General features: G+C 38.0%; 1 protein-coding gene across 1 annotated transcript in view; it reads left to right on the top strand.

Moving 5' to 3' along the window:
* Positions 1 to 23,324, top strand: part of COL24A1 (collagen type XXIV alpha 1 chain) — a 149,560-nt gene that overhangs the window by 90,490 nt on the left and 35,746 nt on the right. Inside the window, exons 25-34 of the mRNA XM_063344940.1 lie at positions 5,416 to 5,469; positions 7,353 to 7,406; positions 9,005 to 9,058; positions 9,812 to 9,865; positions 17,307 to 17,360; positions 17,669 to 17,713; positions 17,830 to 17,874; positions 19,167 to 19,220; positions 22,187 to 22,240; positions 23,254 to 23,307. Of these exons, the coding sequence (XP_063201010.1) occupies positions 5,416 to 5,469; positions 7,353 to 7,406; positions 9,005 to 9,058; positions 9,812 to 9,865; positions 17,307 to 17,360; positions 17,669 to 17,713; positions 17,830 to 17,874; positions 19,167 to 19,220; positions 22,187 to 22,240; positions 23,254 to 23,307 (522 nt within the window). The remainder of the gene's footprint in view (positions 1 to 5,415; positions 5,470 to 7,352; positions 7,407 to 9,004; positions 9,059 to 9,811; positions 9,866 to 17,306; positions 17,361 to 17,668; positions 17,714 to 17,829; positions 17,875 to 19,166; positions 19,221 to 22,186; positions 22,241 to 23,253; positions 23,308 to 23,324) is intronic.

Genomic DNA, 23,324 nt, shown 5'->3' with positions numbered 1-23,324 from the left:
CCTTTAAATGCAAGTGTTTCTTTGTATAATGCTATCAAACAGATTTGCCCTACTTTACACTCGTGTTACTGGAAGCAAAATTTAACCCATTTATGTATTTCCTAAAACTGCTGTAAATTAGCAACAATTCCAGTACATTTTGCCTTTCCAATATTTGGGTAGTTGAAGTTTTGAGTCCTTTCAAAAATTGAGTGAAGCATCAGCTGTGAGGTACAAGTACGGTGCATTTCTGCTTTTATTCATCTACTCCAGTGGCAGTAAAAACGCGTAGATTTTCACTCAGATTATCACCTCTGGTTGATTACCAAGTAACTTTCTCAACAGACAGAAAATGCTTGTGAAACAGATGGCCAAATCTCAGGCTCAAAAAGGAGAAAATAGGGTCTGCCTTTCAAATATACTTCCCAACATAATCCTGGGTAAAGCAGCTACAGATCTTATGGTCACTTCATAACATTTTTAGTACTGTGGTTATGAGGTAGGAAATAGTTTCTAAAGGTTAGAGGTGGAACCACCAGATTGAATAATAAAAAAGGACCACACAACCAAAAGCCAGTATCGCTATGTGGCATACACGCAGCAGTTTGCAGAGCTGTCAGCCAAGAGCTCTTCAAGTGCCAAGGTCTAACATGGGGCCATTTTCTATTGTACTCTTTGATTTTGATAATTCAACCTAAAGTGCCATTAGAGGGCAAATGTAGAATTAGTCACTAAGGGATTCAAAAGTAACTAATTAAATAGGTGAACTGGCAGTAAATTGTAAATAAACTGGCATCAGTTTACTTTATATTCTTTATTTGGTCTTTCACATAACCCAAATTACCCACATAAACCAAATTACTAAAGATTCTCCTTTCTATAAGAACATATATCTCACAAAATTGATCCTATTCCGTTCCATTCCCAAAAAATGAAAATCCTTTTTAAACACCTCAAAAATTTAAAAAAAAATTTTCTTGAAGGTGATAAAAGCCAAAACTTTATTTTTTCCATGATGCAGTCAGTTTGTACTCAGGTCTTGCATGGCATTAAAAAACCAGGCTGTTGGCCTAGAAGAAGACCTTGTTGAAACTAGAGTGTGATTCGGTGACACTTTCAGAACGATTTTTCCAGTTTCTTTTTTGGCTAGTTTTATTCAGCTTTCCCAGTGGTCTGGAGACAAATCTTTCTTTAAAACTTCAGGTTATTCGTATCTCTAAGTGCAGGATGTTAGCAGCTGCTCCAATCAGTTCGTACCTGATAGTGGTGCTGTAGTAAGCAAATGTTCTACACAAAGGCTCTATTGAAAGTCTTTGGTTTCAAAAGTCTGTTTGTGGTTCAGCAATATACTATTTTTGATCAGATCAAAAATAGAATCCTATGAAAGCACTGATCTGATACAATTTCGCCCAGAAATCTATGACAAACAGGGTTTATTATTCCAGAGCTGGTATCAACTGCCTATGATACCTCTTTCTCGTGTATCAGCTACCATTTGTTCTATTGCAGATGCTAGGAAGCCCAAATAGCAGCCAGTGTAAACCCCGCATCGTGCTTTATTCCTCATTTTTGTCCAGGCCTAATCTGGGTCACACCAGTTAGAAGCATGCATGAACAGATCCCATATTAGTGCCTATGATACCAGAGTCCAGATGGACTGATTTTAAAAATAATTGGTTTAGTGCTATTATGTCTGGCTAGCAAAACAGAGCTTAGGTTAATATTTATTCCTTAGAACTTAATTTTTATAATATTATGAGTTGTAGAAGTATTTTTCTACCTATGAGCTGGGTATGAAATAGTAGAAGCTGGTTAGCTGGTCGTTAGAGCATCCACTTTTCTTCCTTCTCCTGTCCATCACCCTTGGTTGTCTTTTTAACATAGATAGTTGGCTTGAATCTTAAAGGATCCTCAAGTAGATTTTTATCTCTTAAAATCAAACCTAAATGTTGACTCATTTGGGGGTTTTTGAGTACTGTGCTAAAATGTATAAAGTCTTTCATGAAGTATGAAGCTGATGGGCTTTTGAAGAAATGTTTAAGTGGGACTCTTAATGAGCAGGCAGAGATTATGATATTGCTCAATGCTGAATCTGGAGTGAAGTGATTTGGCACAGATTGAGGACAAATTTTAATGAAAATTAATTGGAAATACCAAAAAAAGTTCATAGAAAAATGTTAATGTGGCAAGATAATATTTAAAATTTACTTATGACTTATCATTAAAAGAACGTTGAATAAAAATGTTCAAAAATACTGACCTCTAAAGGAAATAACATTGGATTGGAAAATTTTCAGTTATCACAGAACAACGTGTTAGCATCAAACCTCACAGGTAACTGCTTCTACAGGAATGTTTGGAACCAGCTGAATATTCATTTCTCACTACCAGTCTTTTCAATGGATTACTCCATACTTGGGTTTGCATTAAGTGTACAATGTGTTTTCAATTATTCAAATACAGTCTGGTTTCTAACACAGAGTATATGCCCTGGAAAGATGTTTTTGTCTTTCTCAGGCCTGTGTTAGTTGTGGGACCTGGTCTCTGATTCATTTTCCACAAAAATGCTTCTGTCAAGAAGGTTTCTAAAATGCTGTTATAGTCACTGGAGATTTTTACACAAATCCTTGTAAATGAAAGTTTATGACTATATTTTTAATAAGGTTTAAACCCATGATGATTTATGTAAACATTTCAGGGTTTTTTGCTTTACTTTTCTGTTGCCTAATACATTCAATTTGATTTTTGGAATCCACCACTGCTCCCCAAAGGATTGAAGGAATGCTGGAAGACACTGTCTCAACAAACCTGCTTTGGACTATATTCATCCTCTTAAGTAAGGAGGAAAGAGAGTTGAAACCTCATCCAGTCTTAGCATCTGGTCTCTGTAATAAACCAATCCAAATCTGGGATTTAAGGATCACATGTGATCTTTAAGAAAGTCCATAGGGAAAACAGCACTTTATGGCTAACGTATTGATGGAACAGAATGTTTTGCTCACTCATTGCGCTTTTTCTTCACTGTGTGCTCCTAATTGTTTTAAGGACCAAAAGTAAGTAAGCTTGTTTTTCCTCTCTTGCCTCTGCGCATACCTGCCCTAGTTTTATCTCAGTCTCAGGTACTTGCCCTCAGTTTTGGGTGGAGGAGTGGAAGAAGATTTAGTCCTGAACCATCATGAACTTCTTTCCCCTTCATTCCTCTTGAAGTCCCTATTGCCTTTACCATTTCACTGGCTTCAATTCTTCTTGTCATCTTGACTAATTTTTTGCTATCCATATATACCCATTGCCACTCATGCAGAGGTTTTTCCCCGTCTTTTGTATTAACAAGAATCCACATTCTTCTTTTAGTATTTTTACTGTAAATTTTTTTTACTTAACTAATTTCTTCTAAGGAACAGCCAGTGTCTAGGAAACTCGCTGCTTAATAGCCACGTTTTGTCCTCACTCTGGAAAGTGTTGTAGCCTAGACTTAATGTGCTGGGTAATACAACAGCACATTCACAGTCACTGCTTCTAGTCATTCCTTCTCTTTCAGACCAGAGCGACTTAGTCAGAAAGAGAATACTTTTGAATTCAAAAGGGGACTTGATCAGGGGCTATATAGTAAATGGTTCACTGCTGGGGTAAGGCACAGCCACCCATCTTTCTAAACAGCATCTTCAGATCTGTAAACAGTGTGTCATTTGCTGGGAGATCAGGAGTGTCTCTGTGGAAGGAGAATAGGTCTGGGTTACATCTTGGCTCTGATTATGTCTTCTGCTCTTTCTGGTATAAGAGAATTAACGTGATTAGTCCTTAGCCTTTTGAAACTGTACCTCCACACCCCTTATCTTGATGAGCAAGAGTACAGGGTAATTCTTTGTCTTACAGCTTTCTGCCTGGTGCTGAGGCCCACTGTTGGCTATCATTGGTAGCAGTGGTAGCTCTTGTTCTCAGAGTTTGTCATGAAAGTCCCTCGTTCCTGCCAGTGACGTCTGGGCATCGCCTTAGTGCCAGTATCACCAGGACAAATCTTTGGCTGCTGCCAAGTGACGTCTCAGCTCTGACATATAATACACAAGTTCTCACACATAATGCATCAGTCCAGCAGCCGTAGAGATGCCTGTGTATCTCTCTAGCCCCTTCCAGAAAGTAGTTTGTGCTAGTATTGTCAACCTCAAAGGCAGCTGTATCAATGGCTTATTGCAATATATTTAAACTATGAGATTTCTAGAGGAGCTAGCAGTCCAAGAAAGTAAGAAGCCATCATAAACCCTTAGTTAAATTGCATCTGTTATGTTAAGGTACTTGAGGCTAAATTCTATTGAAATTATAACGGCAAAAGCTAAAAAAAGTGGTGTTTTTTCAAAGGCAGAGATCTCAGACTTCAATGTTGTCTTTCTGCTATGACGGTATTTCTATGGAATAAGCTAGTGCTTATTCCTCTTGAAAGGAATATGAGCTGTCTGTGACCTCCGCAGTAACACTTCTTAAAAAAAAAAATCTCACTTAAGTGCCAGTGTAGTGCTAAAGTAGAGATAGTAATGCCAATGTGTGAATTGCCGTTTTATTTGTGCTTTTTAAAGTGCAAATAATTTGTGCTTTTTAAAGCATTACAGACACGGTACAGTTGTGTATTATATCACCACTGGGAGCTTCCACCTTTCTGCCATCTTTCACGAGCAGTCGTGCGATGTACTCTGGGCACCTATTGCTTTTTCTTCAAGCTCACTGTTTCATACGTTTCTCAACTGGGGCTTTACACTATAATTTTTTTTTTCTTTTCATTTGATAATAAAGGGTGTATTGCAAGCACTTGGGAATAAGCTTTTTTAAAGTACTTCCTCTCATGTTTCCTATTCTATACAGTGGAACTTGTTCTATCCAGTGGAAATTTGTGGGAAAGCCTCAGGAGAGAGTTATTTCATTTTTAAAAGGACTGAATGGCTCTGATCCCCTGACTTCAAAGGCTTTTGGGGCTACAACGCTTAAAGGGAAAATTCTGACAACACCTGATCCAATACCATTTTTTTTTGACTAGCTTTTACTTTGTTCATTGAATTCATTCCCCTTGAAATTTGTGGTCAGACTGAAGCGCTAGCAGAGCAATTATCACCTTTAATTGTATGTTTGTAAAGCTTCTAGCACTGCAAGATTGAGCTCAGTGGCAGACCTTAGGTGGTCGCACAGTATGATGATTAAATTTATGTAATTTTTTTTCAAGCAGTAGCCATTTACTGTTGGTGTGTCTAGATGCAGCGATCCTCCCGTATGGATTGTAAACCAGGATTGTAAGTAGTCTTCACTTCCCCACAGGAGCATTTACACAAATAGACCGCTGGTTCTCTGGGATGAAGAAATGTGCTGTGCCCTGCTGCAGGATTGCTGGGGAGCTGCCAACCAGGAACTAGTATAGACATCGCTCTAATAAAAGCCTGCTTACTTTTTGTACAGGGATCAGCTGGCTTACCTGGAGAAACTGGGCCATCTGGAAGCCTTGGTGAAAAGGTACAATAATGTATCTGGCTACTCAGCAGTAAAAATCAGCTTTGAAAACCATTGGGGTGATAAAATTTTGGTGAGAGATCATTTACTGACCACTGACAAAACTAATATTCCTGTAGTTATTTCAGAGCACAGGGATGTAATAAATGGTAATACAGATGCTGTTATTTGAGGTGTGCATCTGGTATCCTTGATTTTACTTGGCAATTAATTTAGAACTGATAGATTTAATATGGTGTTCTTGTTGTTACTTTATTTTCCACTGCTATTGAGTCATAGAAACTGGCATAAATTATACTTGTCTTATACAGTAGGCACTGTTTTTGCACTGCTACATAATGAAAACAAAAGTAGAAAGGTAAAATTTGGCTGTATGCATTAACTGAGTAAAGAAGACAACACTTTAGTTTTGTCCACTGTGCAGTAACAGTTGTGTTTATGAAAGCAAAGTTTTGCAGACTTAATTTGATGAGAACAGTATAAATAGCTTAAGCATATTTGACATGGTTTTATTTAGGTGAAGTATTTTAAAACTGAAAAACAGGAAACTATTACTGGACTGCATGTCAGCTTCAATTATAATAAAAACATAATTTTTTGTCAGAATGATCCAGCAGCATTTGTATTTCTTCCCTGCAGGGCTGAATTATTTCACCTAGACTGGTGGCTGCTATTTATTGAGAAAGTCTTAATAATGTATTAGTACTTCCACGAAAATCTAATTATAATTTATATAATCTATGAAAGGAAATACATCAGTGGAAAGCACTGCTTGTTAAAACTAAAATTTAGTCATCTCGTGGTTTTAGTCATAATATCATCTTAGAATTCGGTGTCAAAGGAATCTTGTTCTTTATAATTACACTTGATGTAACAAAGATTACCTTGGGATACTACTGATAGTTTAGCTAGGAGGGAAAAGGCAATAAAAAAATAATTAATCTATCATTAGCAAATGGAAACGAGCTTCTTGATGGTGCAATAATTATTGTCATTGCTATGCTGTTTCTGTAGAATTTTGTTGTCTTCCTCTTTTATGGATTAAATAGTACAATGTGAACATGTTATATGGATTTAAATAACAAACATACTTCCAGGATAATTGTTTTAAATAAATGTATCTTTACAGTATATAAAATAGAGTGTTATCTCTACATCTTATATATTATCTGCAATAGAAGTCTAATCTTTGTATGGGGGTAATCTACAGCCAAGCCTGGTGTTTGGGCTGGATGTTATATGAGTAAAAGGTGAAAAACTACGCAAGGCAAGAAAGAGACCCTTCCTACTTCCCCTACTCCAATTGCTTCTGCAGCTGCTGAAGGGCTGGCCTTGCTTTTAGATCTGTGCTTTCCTAACACATACTGAAGAAATGAGGGAGAAAGGAACAAAATTTTCTTTTCTGCTTGTTTGCTGTGGTGAATTTTATGGATTAATGAACATAACTGTAAATGTGATGCAACCAACAGAGAGAAAAGGGATATGCTAGCTGCAGTTCGCAGAAGCTGATGTAGTACCAAATCTCTTCTCAGTCTTCTAGGAAAAGGGAATTGGAGAAACTCAGTTTTACCATCTTTTCAAAATATGGATGGGCTTGTAGGAGGAAGGAGTGTAGAAATTCAACAAAAGTGAAAAAAGGTCTCTGCACTGTTTCTGAAGGGTGGTCCCTGACCAGTGGTGGTGTGCCCTGCAAAAAGTTGTTCCCTTTCAACCAAATAGCAACCAAATCTCTTGTAGAGTATGGGCTACAGCCCTCACAAAAGACCTCGTGGATTGCTGTGGTATTGTTATTGCAGGTCAGCCTTGTTTGCCTGATTTGCCTGGCTCAGTGGACATGGAACGAGTCAGGGAAAGAGTACTCACTGTTATTTTCTTTTTTGTTAAAGGGAGAGCGAGGCAGTCCAGGACCAGTAGGTCCTCCTGGAGAGAAAGGTGTCATGGTAAGTCACAAATAATGTAGAATAATTATGTTACTTAGAAAGGCACTTTAATTTCCAAAACAGTAATTAATTCTCAGCCTTCTGACTGTCCTTTTTTCTTATGGAGAAGAGCAGTATTTATGATGCATTCTTCCTAGGAAGTTTCATGTAGCAGCTTTATCCCCTTTGTGGCAGTGACTTTACAAAGTGATCCACTGAATGAAGCAGCAGAGCAAGTGCATTTTTGAAAAATGGTTTTTAAGCAGCCTTATATAAAAAAAATTAAACACAATTAATTGAAAGGAGAGATAAACAAAAGAGAGAAAGTAAGATAGTAATCTGCTGTGTAGGCTGGGGTAACACAGATTATTCTAATAGACCGCTGGTAACTAGCATCGCCTCTAATTCTGCTGCACAGCAGTACCCAAACAGCCTCTGGGTGCCACTCTTGTGGGAGGACTGCCTTCCTGACAACACCACTTCTCCTAAATCAGGATTAAACGTTTCGTGCACCATTGGACAGTCCAGAGGCTACTGTCATGTTAGGTAGGTTGTTGGGGCACCGAAGCTAAAAAGCCATACACGTGCCCATTGTCACATTCATGTTGAAATTCTTGAGGAAAAGCAGTTAGGGTTTGGTTGTGTGTTTGCTGGCAAGCACTGTGGTGGATCCAGAATGTATAGAGAACACTTACTTCTATGGAAGTTCTATGGAACTATATGGACTTAACCATATACAAGGAGATGGCAGGGAGATTATAGGCAGCGTACTACGTGCTGTGTCCTGCAGCATCTGACACTGATGCAGTGGTGAAATCTCAGTGGCCTTTTGTAGCAGCTGCAGATGTGGGCCTGAGTGCAGTGGGGAATGTTTTTGGCACGGAAATGGACATTATATTGAATATTTGCAGTAATTACTCTTTTGGCATTCATTGCCAAGGAAGAGACCAAGTGCCCTCAGGCTACAGGCCAACTTAATGATCTGTGCAGCATGAGACAAGATTTTTTGAAGCATTCTGTACTTCATTAAATCTCTCTAATCTAGATTTACCTTCAACCAGCTGCTTTTGATCCATGAAAAAAAAAAATGTTAGAGCTATTAATAAAGGAGGATTTATTAATATGCAATCCAATATTATCAACTACTTTTTTCAACTCTTAGTAATGCTCATTGCTGTAGGTAAATCCACTTAAGTCATAGCAGTGAGAGCCCTTCCCTGTAGTAAGTCTTTGTAGCCCTCAGACAAGAGTTATTCTTGGCATTTTTTCTTGACCAGTTCTGCCCACACCAGGATGTGTCCACTTTCTGTTCCCACTGTCACAGCCTTGACGTGAGGATTTTTAAATCCATTTAGAACTCTCCAGCTTTTGTTTCAGTACAACCCTGTCAGCTACTGCCTGCGTGTGGAAAAACTTCTTGGGTTGATTTAATGATTATTATGATATATCCAAACAAATATCTGTTTCCTAAACAAAATTTGGGGAATAAATTTTGCAGGATTAATCATTGTATTAACTTACCTCCAATTTTTGAGGTAAGTAACTGGATTTGTTATTGTTGTTATAATAACAATTTTGATAAAACTGTTTTGTCTTTTCTATATTTATTTCAATTCTAGGGCTACCCAGGACCTCCAGGAGGCCCTGGACCTGTGGGGCCAGAAGGATTACCTGTAGGTATAGAGTGGTGATTTTGTTTGACATAAAATGTACCATTTTCAAATTGTCTTTTTGCTTTGCTGAAGCTAAGAATGGTTTCTAATTTGTACTGCAGTCTATAAAACTGACATGAAAATTTACCCGTTCAGACACAAAGTCTGTTCAACCTACTCTTTACCAGAATGATCCATGAGAGACAGGAAAACTAATTATACCATTTACTCATGCATTTAAAAATCACTTCATTGAGACAAGTAGGGGAATAGAATTTTTTAAGGATGGTTTATAATTGCACAATTTTATTTTTAATTCATTGATGCCTAATATAATTTATTCATTATGTGTTTAGTTTTATTGTTAATAAAAAACCATTATATTCTAATTTGCTGTGTATAGATATGTTATAATTTGGCTACTATGGGTCTTCAGTACAGACAAAAACTGAATCTTCTATCGGAAATTATTAGATTTTTTTAACATAATATTGCTGAAATACAAGTATCCTTTAGCAATTTTGTGGTATTGGACAGAAGTAGTCTATCCAACAGTCGCATCTTGATTTCTAATTCAGAAGAAAGTTACATAGAGTCTCTTATTTAGATTTTTCTAGATAAATTGTACTAACACAATTAATTGAATTTGAACCATAAGTGAAAGTGATTGATTTGTATTGGTTGCATTGGCTATTGCTCAATGTGCACGAGCCTTGTAATTTTCAGAAATCTGTGTATAGAAGACAATGAATAATATGTTTATTTGACATGTAGGGACCTTCAGGGACAAGAGGACCACCAGGGCCACAGGGACCTAAGGGAAGAAGAGTGAGTAATGTTGTTGTCTCATGTTACTTAGAGCAGAGAGTAGTGTGTTGTCAATGTGAATCCGATGTTTAACCCATGTAGAGTTGCTTTCTTTGAACTCTGTCCTCCAGACTCAAACCATTTGTACTAGAATCAGACAGATGATACTTGTATTTCCACATAGGAAATTATATGAATCTTCATTTCTCTTCACATTACAGTTAAATGGGGTTTTGCCATTGATTTCAGCTGACCGCAGAACCAGAACCAAAATGATGACTGGCCTTGTATTCTGTATACATAAATATGCAATATTAGCATTTATAAGTACTGTTGGACTGTTTCAGAGTTTTAAGGACTATTTTCTTTATCTGCATGTCATTTATGTCTTTGGAAAGACAATCAAAATCACCCAAACGTAATCTGGAGAGAGAAAGAAGCAAAGTCAGAAAGTAGTATATGCTAGAATCTCAAACCTCTGATTAGATTGTCATCTCCATTTCATGCATTTTTATCAGGGAAATGGGAACCATTTTTTCACTGTAAACAACACACTAATCCAGAGCCCACATAAGTGAAGAGGCGGTCTGTCTACATCAGTTTGTATCAGCCTTTGATCACAATGCATAAAATCAGTATCAGTGAAAGTACTGCAGTTTGTTACCTGGGAATGGTTTGCTTCGTAAACCCCACCAGTCACTTGCGCTTCCTGTCTGGAGGGCTTTTGGTCATGTTTTTGCCGTCTGAGCTCAAGGTGCCTGCAGGAAGCGTATCCCGTTCATAGTATAGATGGGTTTGGTTGCAGCATGAGCAAGTGTATTCTCACTGGAATTATTGAGCTCGTCAAGAATAGCAGTGAAGACGCACCCTTCTAACACCAGCCTCACCTAGCAGTTTGACAGCATATCCAGGCTTCCTATGAGATGTGTACAACTCGCACCAGTGGCTGGACCAGTCAGTGTGTCTTCATAGGTGGTGTTAGCATCAGGTAGTGCCTAACCACTCCTTCCTGATAAAGTCCCTGAATTCTTGTCAGTGAGATAATTTTGTTGGTTTCTTTCTGTCATAGGAAGCAGAAACATTTGTTGCTACGGCAAAATACAATTACAGCCTTCCTTTATCCTCCTTCATTATTGCAATACGTATGTTTTCTAGGAAAATATATGGTAAAATTTGAAAAGTAGTAAGATCTGGAGGTTTTACTCCAGTTAAAGATAGATACTTGAGAAGCACACATTGCGTTTTAAATAAGGTTTTAGATAGAAAATATTGTGATTATCAGACTTTGTAATATAAAATTTATTAACTGTATGTTCTTCTACACTACATTTTCATGATTGCTAAACTATTAAATAAGAGATTGGATAAAGTTATATTTTCAGTATATTCAAAATAATATATCTGACTATCTTTTATATATTTGAATATTAATATATATTTGAAACCATATATTGAATATTCAATTTGACATATACAATGTTTTGAAATATACGATATTTTGCATATTCTGTATATTCAAAATATACAATGCTTAGCAACTTCACAATACACTACAGTTTTATTCATAACAGAAACTTCACATGTTTCAAATGAGTCTTCCTTCTTTAGTATGGTTTCCTCCTCCTTCAGAAGAAATCTGTTTTAATTTACCTCTTTGTTCATGGTGCAGTTTGTAGGAACAATTTGTGAAATGTAGCATATGAAATGTATAATTTCTGTTCTGTGTTACTCTGTATTAGAAAGGTTTCCAGCTGTCAGTGCCAAGTGTTTGGGTTTTTTGTTGTTGTTGTTGAATTTCAGACATAGAGTATAATTTATCCCAGACTTCAATTTCCTTAAATGGTGAAGCAGATTGAGCATGTATCTACATACACTTAGAACTTCTTGCGCTTGTCTGAAGTATCTATCAGTAGACCCAGTCTGAGTCCGGGTTTTAGGATTAAGGAAGTTATCTCAGCAGCTCATGGAAAAGGACATACCCACTATCATCAGAGAGAATCTGTGTGGTCTTCTGAAAATAGTCTTCATTTTTCCCTTACAACAGATGTGTTTTTTAAAAGCTTATTTAAAAGGATATATTGGTAAAAATTTCTTTCTGGGGAATTAATTTGCTAATTTAATAATAGACATTTTAATTTAATAATGAATTATCTGGGGAAAAAAAACCAACAAAAACCAAAACCAGAAAACCCTACAAAATCGTATACACAAAGAAATACTCGGTATTACTTTGACAATTTTACTTGCAGAAATGGCAAATGCTTCCCATATCTCAAAGGTGACCTGCTTATTTTCTGAACTGAGTATGTCACACATACCTAATCTATCAGTGCCCAGAAAAATGTGTTTATTGAGGCCTGTTTGTCAGGCAAAACTGAAATTCAGGTGTAATTGTTTATGCAATACATCTAACAAAATTCAAAGAGAAACCTTAATTAGCTGCAGAGGGCGAGAATCCACCCCCACTGATAAGCACAGTGAACTACCAAGAACTGGTGTAAGCAGGAGCATCCAACCCCAGGCATCAGCTAGTAGACGAGTCGCTCCTGAAGCATTCAGAAGATGCTCATACAAACATGTTCAGTGGAGAAGAGGCACTAGGAGCTCCTGGAAGCCCAATGTTAGTAACAGGAATGCGAATCTCTGCTTTGCTTCAGAGGACCAAAGGGAAAAACAGCCTTTTTCCTTCACAGGCAGATTTGAAAATGTAAATTCAACCAGAAATACAAAGCAGTTGTGAGCCTGAAAAGAAGTAGCAGCTTGGCACCGCTTTTTCTTCAATGGCCCGATTCAATGAAGGAAACGTGTGCTTTACCTCTCTGTGATTTCAGTAGGAGCATGTCTGAAAGTGAAATACATGTTGAAGTGTTATGCTGAATCAGGACACACAAGTCAGCACACTAGATGAGGAGTACACATGTCCAGTCGTTTTCACTGTAAAATGCTGATGTTTGGGCTTCATCTAAAAAGGAAAATCCCTTGGGCCTTATCAGTCGACCAGAGTTTCAGTTTGACTGGTGGCCTACCGGATGCAGTGCGTTAGAAGGCTAGCTCAAAAGTAATCTGGTGTAAGTTGTTGTCTCTCAGATTGGTACCGAACTGCTGCAGGTTGTACATTTTAATTCCTTGGGACAAAGCATTCCCCTCTAAACCTCTGATCCTTCCCTCCTGGCAAGCTGTCTGCCAGCATCACCAGAGCTGGGGTCAGAGCCAAGCTACTGACATGGATGTGAGTCCTCCCCTGCAGGCTCTCGTCCCTTCCAGCAGCATCTGCTACCTGGTGATTGTTTTGATGGGGGAATGACTTATTTTAATTTAGATTCTATTTTGAAGGTAGAAGATAGTTTTTATTTAGGAGTGTCACATCTTCTGCCAACTGAGATGGGAATCTTTGAGGGAGTCTGTCTCTACAATTCTGGCAGCACATCATGGAGTACATTGCTTGTAATTAAAGATCACTCAAAATAAATCCCAAACATCCCAAGCTCTGTGGAAGTCCCAGTTTGGAGCTGTGGTTTATGCCTTTGCCTCCATCCAACATGACTGGGAATGCGTCATGGAAGGGGTTCTTAGAGCAGACCTAGGTCTTCAGGCTCTTCGAACAAACGTGAAGCCAATGAGAATTTTGTCTGATCTCAAGATCAAAATATCAGACCTGAAGTGGAATCTTGCATAAGGAAAATATCTGGGGGGCCCTGAAACCTGGGGTTTTCATCACTGGATTCAGAAAGAGATGTCTCAGAACTCCAAGCTCTGTGTGGCAGGTCTCAGAAAAACACATACGACAGTCACACACAGAAGTTAAATAGAAGCATATGGAAGTTCCCCTTTGTAGTGTACTGAAACAAGAACGTATCCCATCTTCACAGCTGGAATCTGCAGGAAGTCTTAGGAGTGCTGACCCTCTACTTCTGCACTGTCACAGAGTAGAATTCCTTCATCTCATAAATTCTGGACCTTTCAGCAACCGGTTTGCATCCAAGATTTTCCAGCAGCCTACTTCTGCCTGAGAGTATCCAGCTGTTCAGTCTCCGGTACACCCGGGAGTTCTGGCCAGCTGAAGGCAGGCTGTCTAGGAGTCTATGGAGTATCTCACTGTCAGGGGATTTGGGGGGAACTGCCGCTGAGCATAGTGCTAGCACAGAGCTTCTTCGGCTCATGCTCAGGACTTGATGTACTTCAGCTAGAATCATGTGGAAGCTTGGGTCCTTTTGTGACCCACATTTTATTTTTTAACGTTAATCTCATAAAAAACACAAAGGGAGGACAGTGCTTTGGAGATACTTCAATGGCAGGATGACAGTCTGAGGGGTGGGAATACCTGTATCTAAGAGAAGGAATTTCTCTCCAAGACCAGAAGGAAGAAATACATTAGCCTGGAAGGCGTGCTGGTAGCAGTGTAGGCAGCCATGAAGCCATTGTTGCATGTTTTTTTGTTGTTCTTGTTTGTTAATATATGGAGAAGAAACCACCCTGTCAAAGACTGGTTCTGCTTCTAGTTCGCACCATAATTTATGACTAATACAACTGTAGCTCTTAATTCGAGGGGAGGAGGTCCTGTATCATTGGATTAATTTAATGAGTGAGACCTAAGCAAGATTCTCAATAGCTACTAAGATTCTTAGCAGTTAGTATTCTTCAGGCTCATATTTGGTGTTTGAAGTTCAAGAGCAATATCTTTCTGCTCTTACTTTCTTGGAATGCAGATCATGAAATTAAATTTTGAAAACGCAGATAAATGACACAGTGAAGTGCCGTAAATTTAGGGTCAGGCAACAACATCTTATGTCTGTAGCAGCCATTAGGGTTATCTCTGCCTCATTTGTGTCTGTACTGGCATGAAGAACCTCAGTTACCTAAGGGCATTGGCACTCAGATTCAATGAGTGATTTCTTTCATATTTCTCACAGAAGGGAATATAGAACCTAGAAAAATGTATGCGCATCAGGGTTATATGAAACAAGCAGCCAGAGTGCTGTGTGATACATCAATAGCTGTGTGTTTATCTGTCTTAATTGTTCAAAGGAAGTGAGACTAAAATTGATGTAATTTTCTAATATTATTCCATGTCAACCACCAAAATAGAGAAGTAGCTACATAGTGTGTTTATGTTATTTTTACTCTTCTTATATTTGGGAGGCAGGATGAGAAAGAACAAAAAGAGTTAATTAGTGCTTCTTGCCTTCTTAGATGAACTTTTTCTCAGCTTATCATCCTAGAGTTTTCAATGTAATATGTTCCATTTTAGAAACAAAACTGAACCCATGCCAAAGAAAAAAGTAGTAGCAATTGTTTGGCAGCCTTACTGCTCCGCTCTGTTGCAATCTAAATTAAATAACAGCAGGCAGATCATGTGTATCTCTCATTCTGTACTAGCTGTAGTAGGAAATGATACAGATCCAATTAATCTGTGCCAATAATGAGTCACACCATACTATTTATAGGAATGTTATGGTGTGCTTTTGTTTGAATATTAAATTGCCTTTCCCTTGGATTCCTGCACTCTGTTCTGTGGCTGGCTAAAGGCAGGCATGGCCCAGAGCCAGAAGCTGAGCATCATGTTGGTTTCTGTTACTCTGTATAGTAGAAAGTTGGTGTTTTGAATGGTAGGCCTTTTTGCTTGATTATTAGTGATGAAATCAGTTGTTATTCTCTTCCTAATGATTGGGCTGTGGATGTGAACTCCATTGAAGTGGAGATCTACGTGACTAGCAGACAGGTTTTGGTGTGTTATGTGCATAACACAGACTGAGAACCCTGTGCAGTCTCCTGACAGGACCATTTCTCAAACTATGGGCTATGACCCCCTTTATGACTAAAAGGAAGCCACAAATGTTCAAAGACTTTATCTGTTAATATTACTAATGACAAAAGATAAAACCTAGGAAGAAACTTCTTTATTACACAAATCTGTACAATCAAAATGTGTTCTTTTTCCTCCTTGAATATTTCGTCTTGAGATTATATCCCCTGATCAGCCCTGTGGAGGATGCACAAAGACAAATGGCAGGTCATGTATCTAAAAAGTGTGAGAAACACTAAAACTATCCTGCAATTGCTCAGCTTAACACTCTCAATTTCCCCCTTCCTATGTTGCCCTAGGCGATTCCTCTGCAGCTTCTTCTACCCCCCAGCTTAATGACCTGTTCTCACTCCATCTCAAAGTTTCCTCATGTCCCTTCTCCTGTTCTTTGAGACATTTCACCTGAAAGGAATATCAGGGTGGGTGCTCACCTGTTCTGACAAAGGTTTTGATGTGCACCAGTAAATCCAAGTCAGAAAGAACAGAATTCTGCTATGTTTTGTCTCTAAAAATTCAACAGGGACATCTAAGTCACTGACATTTTTGACGGAAAAGTAATCTAAATAAAATCAGACATGTTTCCAACAAAGTAATTTTACAAGCCCCTATTACAACAGGTACAGCTCTCTAGAAATCAATCATGGTTGCATGCCCTGACTATAAACCATGACCCAAGATGTAAAGTTCTCTACAACTCATAAATGCAGTCTGAAAATGCAGATTGTTTTCCTCTAGGCACTGCTGTAGCCATGTACTAGTTCCCTCTGATGCCAGCCTGGCCCAGATGTCAGCAGGAAAGCTGTTGTGTCTCATCCTCCCACTGCATACCATTGTAAAGAGGCTGACTCTGTCTTGATACTGATGTAGCTCTTGCTCTAAAGTGGTCATTTTGTTTTAGGTTGTTATTAACTGGTTTTAATTTTATTTTCCGTACCCAAACAGTCATGGTGTTTAGAATTTTGGAAATAACCTCCTAAGTCAGCATGGATAAAATATTCTTTTCCATTTTGCTCATGATCCTATTGTAAGGATTTTTCATTTGCTTGTAAACTAATGCATTTAGATTTCTAATCTTAAATCATCATTTCATTTTGGGAATAAATATTTGCTATATTGTAATACAAAAATATAACAGGTTATCTTTGTTCATCTACTGGTTATAAAAAGACGATTTACAATAGACGTTTTAGTCTAACAATAGAGCAATTCACTATGCAAGATTATAAATTGCTTTTAATCTTGCCTCAAAGTGGTTTACTAATGGAAGAGCTTTATCTGCCTGTTTTAGTCTTACTAGCAATCTGGATTTTTGCATATTCAACTTATACTCAAAAGCAAGCATCCGTATAGCCAGTGCTTATCTGAATTCTTTTAAATATGTATCTGTTGCTTGCATACAAAGTAGATGGAGAAGAGAGCAGAAAATATCAGCCTGCAAGCTGGTTCTAACAGAGGCCCTGAACATTTTGTTTTTCAAAAAATTTTTCTTCTTAAATTCATGTTTCAGCAAACGAGAAACTTATTTTATTCTTTGAAGCTTTCACACTTAGCATACAATGAAAATTGGTTTTTGTGCAAACAAAACATGTTTCCCATCTCCCTGATGATAACCAAAAATAATGCATAATTAATATTTCAAATCACTTGTTCAATATTCAGGGTCCAAGAGGTCTAGACGGTCCTCCAGGAGATGCAGGAACACAAGGCATTAAGGTGAGTGCTTGCATTGCTCAGTAATATACGAAACATTGATATAGACAGATATATACAGATAAGAAAAGAAAAGAAAGAAACAAACATAAAAACAACCTAGCATGTCAGAAGCCATAAAGTTTTATTTAGTCCAGGAGGAGTTTTGTAAATTTCTGCCTTCTTCAGGTACTTCCTTATTATGGTATAAGCCCATCTAAGCCTGAATCTGCACTTTCTGCAGAGTTACTCAGCATTTAAACTGACAGCAGCTGTATACAGCTTATCTAGCAAATGCACATAGAATTCACACATTCTTGATTATTTATCAGGGAGAAAGAGGCGATCCAGGAAAGAAAGGAGTTCCTGGGCTCATTGTAAGTATTGGAGCCAATCTTTGTAGTTAAGCTTAACACAGTTCTGCTAATTTCTGAGCTGCGTTTGGAAATTATCTGAAGCCAAGCATTGTCTTCCAATGTTTCTCTTTGAACAGGGTAAAGCTGGAAATCCAGGAGAAAGAGGAGATCAGGGTGCACTTGTGAGTATGAAATTCTCTAGTACTTCTACCAGGAAAAAAAAAATCCGCAAAATCTCCTACTTTGTTTCACTCAGATATGAGGTAATTTGTCTACCTTAAAGCACCTGGAAAACTCTGACAGTGGTTTGCATTTGTTCATACGAAGATTCAAAGGCCGAAGTGAGAGTAATGTGAACATGGTCTAGTCTGCCATAAAACCAGTGTTTTCATGGATGATGGTCCACAGAATACAGTACGATATCAAACTGAAGCAGAAGAAATGGCCATTGTTGTTAGTAGGGGGGGTCCCAGAAGTTGCTTTGAGGTTTTTTTGGTTCTGTTGTACTTTTAAGGGAGAAAGTCATTGTGACATAGAAAAATAAGTCTTTGATAGATTTTAGAGTAGATGTGTACTATTAATGTTGGGATAAACGTAGAAAAATGTGTAAAATGTATATCACGTGTATAGGAGAAAATTCCTCCTTTTAGGGCTTCTTTCAGTGGAAACCTAATGTTCTGTTTGAGGCTTTCTTTTACAAAGAAGGTTACCAGTCTGTCCAAATTGTATTGGATTTTCAAGAAGGAATGAAGCAGAAAAGCAGAAATAAAGCAGTAATGGTAGTGATTTTGTGCTGAAATTGGGACTTAAAATGTTGGTTGTCAATGTACTTCTCTTATCTCTTCTGCTCGGATTTAGGAGCTTGTTGCCTCTCACCTTTGACATGATGGGTTTTCATTTCCTCTTCATTCACTGGGACTTTTAGATGTATTTATATATACAGAAATGAATGAAGCAAAACCTTATTAGGTTGAAATTATGGGAATTAGTACATTTATTGCGAAGTGCAAGATACTGCTCTATTACTCCTACAGCTACAGTTTCTAGAAGACAGTATGAGACTGCCATGAGGCAGGTTGAGCAGAAAGAAAAGTGGGCTGTGAACCTTATTGATTGTCTCAAATACAGTTTGTAGGGCAGGATACTCATAACATTGTGTTTAGGCACAGTTTGTGCACATAAGCAGCACATGAGTCTAAGGAGAATGAGGAGGAACTGGTAAATGGTGGGTCAGCTAAGATCCATCCCTATATAAAAGAAACTGAGAGAGTATTTATTCAGGGCTCCCTCACCTGCCACAAGAGCTAGTGATGTGGCAATGCTTGTCAACCAGAAGAAAAGGCTGCATATATTTCTTGAGTGTTTTTGAGCAAGTTATTGAGTGAGCGAAAATAAGAGAGGAAGTGGCTTTTCACAGAATATGAAACAGCTTGTTTCCAATGATTTTTTTTTTAATTTTATTTTAATCTTCCAGGGTTTGCTTGGGCCTCCTGGAACCACAGGAGACAGGGGACCATTGGGAGAGCCAGTAAGTTGATCCTTATGCCTGCTTAAAATTTTTTCCACATATTATACTGAATTCCCTGGTAACTCAAGCTACGTTTTACCAAAATTCAGTATTGCCAGCTGTGGTTAGGTAGGAATTGTGGGCAGTTGTTCCAAAACTGCAGGGCTAGAGTCTGCCTCCCTTGCTCAGGGTAACTTTTTCATAGGGAGGCCTGTTAGTTGTGTTAGGAAGTACTGAAGTAAGGGGTGCACAATGTGAGAGAGCATGACACAAGTTGGACCACAATATTATGTGGCTTTATGCTGCATTGAGGTAGATATCTACATTATGGATTATGTAAATGTATGTGCCAATACAGATATTACTGGTATTTTTTTCAGACAAATGTTAGGATAGTTTTTCAGGAACTCAGGGACCGCATCTGTTTGGCAGGTTAAATTTTCAACAAAAAAGAGACCGTTATAATAAATCTCAGACATTCCTCTGATGGATGGGTTCTTGTTCTGAATGTTGTTGTTTCAAAGCCATACACACTTTTATGTGGCTACTATTGTAACAGAAGATCATGCAGAATCTGCAACAAATATATGCAAAGTGCTGCAAGGTGTAGCCATGACAGGAATAGTATTGCATCACCATCTCCGGGGGTAAATCAGATTATATAAATACAGTGAAAGAGTGTGTGCTGTCCTAGGGGTACTTGGGAGAAGGCTGCTGGTTTATAATGCAAAAATCTAATAGAGTTATCAAAAATTGTGTGTTTTCATTGCTTCTGAAAAGTTATTTTGCACATCAAACGACATATGGTTAATTTAAGTCTTGAAAGTGAACTGTTGATATAAAGTATATTATTTCTACTCATTATTTCTAATATTTTTAAATATCATTTCTACTAATCCATAGGCTGACATGCTTACAGAAAGCCATTGCACATTTTGGGGGGCTAGAAAAATGCCAACATTGATTTTGGTAAATTTTCTTTAGGATATAATTGCCTACTTAACTTGAGCTGCCAACTTGTAGGAGGGGCAAAATGTTTCAACAGAAAATGTATTTTCTAACAGTTATTATTTGATTCCTGCTACTTTGTCTCTTTCATTATATCTAATCTTCATGTTGTGACATCTGAGAGCCTTACAATGCAAGGCTTATACATAAAATTCCTGCCTTTTTCTGGTAAACTGTGAATTTTCATATATGTAGAATGACTATCAGCCTTATCTAATCTAAGTGGTCTGCTCTTGGGCAACCTGCATTTCTGATGTGCTCATCATCGTAGAATTTACACGTGCAGAGACAGAAGTAAGAAAAGCTTATCCTGTGAACAGGGTACCTTTTCTTTCAAGTGCTGAAAGAGTAAAATGTCTTTGGAAAGTGGTCTGTGGAGCTAGAAAAATGTGATGAAAATGACACAAGATGTTATGAAATGAAACGCGTGGCTCTTTTTTTAACTGCCCATCCAAGCAGCTTGATTTTATCTTCTGTCAGCTGGTCACTACATGGAAGCCAGCTGCTGAAGCAGTTTCCCTGGCCCTGTCACTAGTACTGCACAGAGCAGAAAACCCCTAATTATTGGTGGAGGAGCAGAGAAACATAAGCAGTTAGAACGATTTGTAGTAACGGGCTTTATCTAAATTACACTTCAACTTTACCTACTTGTCAGACATTTCAGTAAAATCCTTCCTTGCAAATTACCTATTGTTAATGGTTAAAAGGAGTCCCTATATTGCTATAAAGTTTTGGCTTCTGAAAGTCTCAGGGGAAAGATGCATTACTGATCCAGCAGAGTTAGCTCCATGGTAGTATTATGAAGAAATACTTGACTCATGAATAAAACTTAAGCTTTGTGACACTTGCCTTGTAGAATGCCATGGAGTTGCTGCAAATGAAAATCGATGGACTTAGTTTAGGACCAAGTGACTTTTCAGCGGGAAATTAACTGCAATTTCAGTTGTTCACACTTAAATGAAGCCATAGGGTAAAATATATGCATCTCCTGAAACCCTCTCAGTAATATGCAGTTTACATTGTTGTTACAAGGGAAGAATATACTTGCATTATCACTGCCAAGTCATCAGAAGGAGCAAAACCATATGCATAGTCTGTAAGAGGAAGTGAAACAAAAAAGAGTAAATATTTGCTGAAAAGGCTACTGTCGTAGATATGGGTAGCAGCATCTTTCTTTTACATTAGAATAATAGATCAACAAAATGTCTTGAATTTAGAACATAATTAAACACAGATGAGTCCCAAATGGGTAAATGAATATGAACTTTCTCAAAGTTCAAAGACTGGATACATCCAGAGGGTTGATTTTTCTTGACATACATTCATAGTGGCTATGGAATCAGCTGTAAGCTGTTACAGGCAACCTCTACCCCAGCACAGAAATCCCGCTCTGTGAGCAGAGATGGACACTCTCACGTGTGCAGAGAATTTGAGCCTGCCACTTTAGGAAATGATCCCTACATGTTACTGCAATAAATTTATTACTTATGGTAGGGCTTATAAGAAAATGCTTATAGTAAGGTTACTAATATTACCAAAATGGCTCCAGCCTGTAGTCCATTACACCTCAGTGATTGTCCTGTATAAACATTGCTAAATCCACACTGAAGCACACGGTAGTTGTTTTCAGTTCATTCCCCACCAGACCGTAGGCTTTTCCACAAAGCAAACCAGACAGTCTAACGAACCTTAATTAAACAAAGTCTCAGTTAATCAAGAGGAGAGCTTAGTTTAGATAATAATTTACTTTTGGTCTAAAAGAAGAGACATCTGTGTTATTATTTGAAATCTGTTATTTCAGCGTGTCAAGATTGGCAATGAAGTCTTCACGGTACTTATATACACTGTTGGATTCAGGAGGAAAGATAACGAAATACACTTTATGCCAATTGGAAGAGTTCTGAAGAGACAAAGTCAAGACTATACGATATAATTTAATATTAATTGAATGATGCATCCAAAATTTTGTTTAATGCCAGGGTCCAAGAGGACAGCCAGGGGATGCTGGCCCTATTGGAGAAATGGGATTTGAGGTGAGCTTTTAATCATTTATGTAGTAATTACAAACACTCAAGCAACTGAATTAACCGGGACAATGTGTTTAGAAACTAGTTTTTTTATTACCTGCAACTGACTTAAATATCATGAGCTGCTGAGAGATTCCCTTACTGTTACAAAAAAAAAAAAAGTCTAAAATAAATAGCTGTTTTTGTTGTGAGCACTGTCTTTGGGCATACATTCATGACATCCACACCTAGAAGGTGAACGTTTAGTTGAGCAAACAGCTCTTATTTTTTATTTTTTTTGGGGGGAAGCATCTTTCTCCTTGCAATTACACAGTAGAACAGCATTAATCATATGTCCTAGCAAATGGTAGATGAAGAAAAGCAGCTGCAGGCAGTCTTCTTTCTAATTTTTGCTTCTATTTTTTGCTTTGTTTTTAATATCTCTTTGAAAGAAATACGACAGAATGTATTAGCCACATTTGCAATGAAGTAGCTGAGGGATGAGCTCACTTAAAACAGAAGGGATTTGGCTTATTCAAAGAAATGCGCTTCCTCAGTCACCCAAAATCCAGTCTTCTGACTCACTATTAAAAAAAGGTTTAAATGTAAACTTTACAAGAAGCCATTTGATACCATTAGCTCTTGGAGGGCTGAAGACTCAAAAAAGGGCTTTGTTCTCCAAGGGCTATATCTACTTGGCTTCCAGCCTAAACAGTGATGAAGTTGTCAGTCAGATTTACAAAAGATAGATGATTGCTCAGCCTGCTAGTAATTTGTGATGAAAGGTCCAGGCTTAGTGGTACTGCTGAGTCTTCAATACATTCCTGATCCACAGTGCAGTTCCTGAACTCCTCCTATACCCTCCTTTCTTTTCTTCTGTTGGGCTCTAGTAAGACCAAAGAACTGTATTGTCTTAATCTGATTTTTCAGACATGCATCTTTCCCAGTGTCTCATGCTGGGTTTTTGCTTCAATTTTGGCTGTATTATTTGGTGGTTGCAAAATTATTTTTGGTGTAACAGTAGCTCTTGTACCATGCAGGGACCTCCTGGCCCTGAAGGAGAACCTGGCCCACAGGGAGAGCCAGGTGCAAAGGTAAATGTTGAAATTAC

Source organism: Chroicocephalus ridibundus, chromosome 8 (genome assembly GCF_963924245.1).
Source record: "Chroicocephalus ridibundus chromosome 8, bChrRid1.1, whole genome shotgun sequence".
Lineage (NCBI taxonomy): Eukaryota > Metazoa > Chordata > Aves > Charadriiformes > Laridae > Chroicocephalus > Chroicocephalus ridibundus.
Note: the sequence above shows the minus strand (reverse complement) of the source record. Positions and strands in the feature narration are given on the sequence as shown.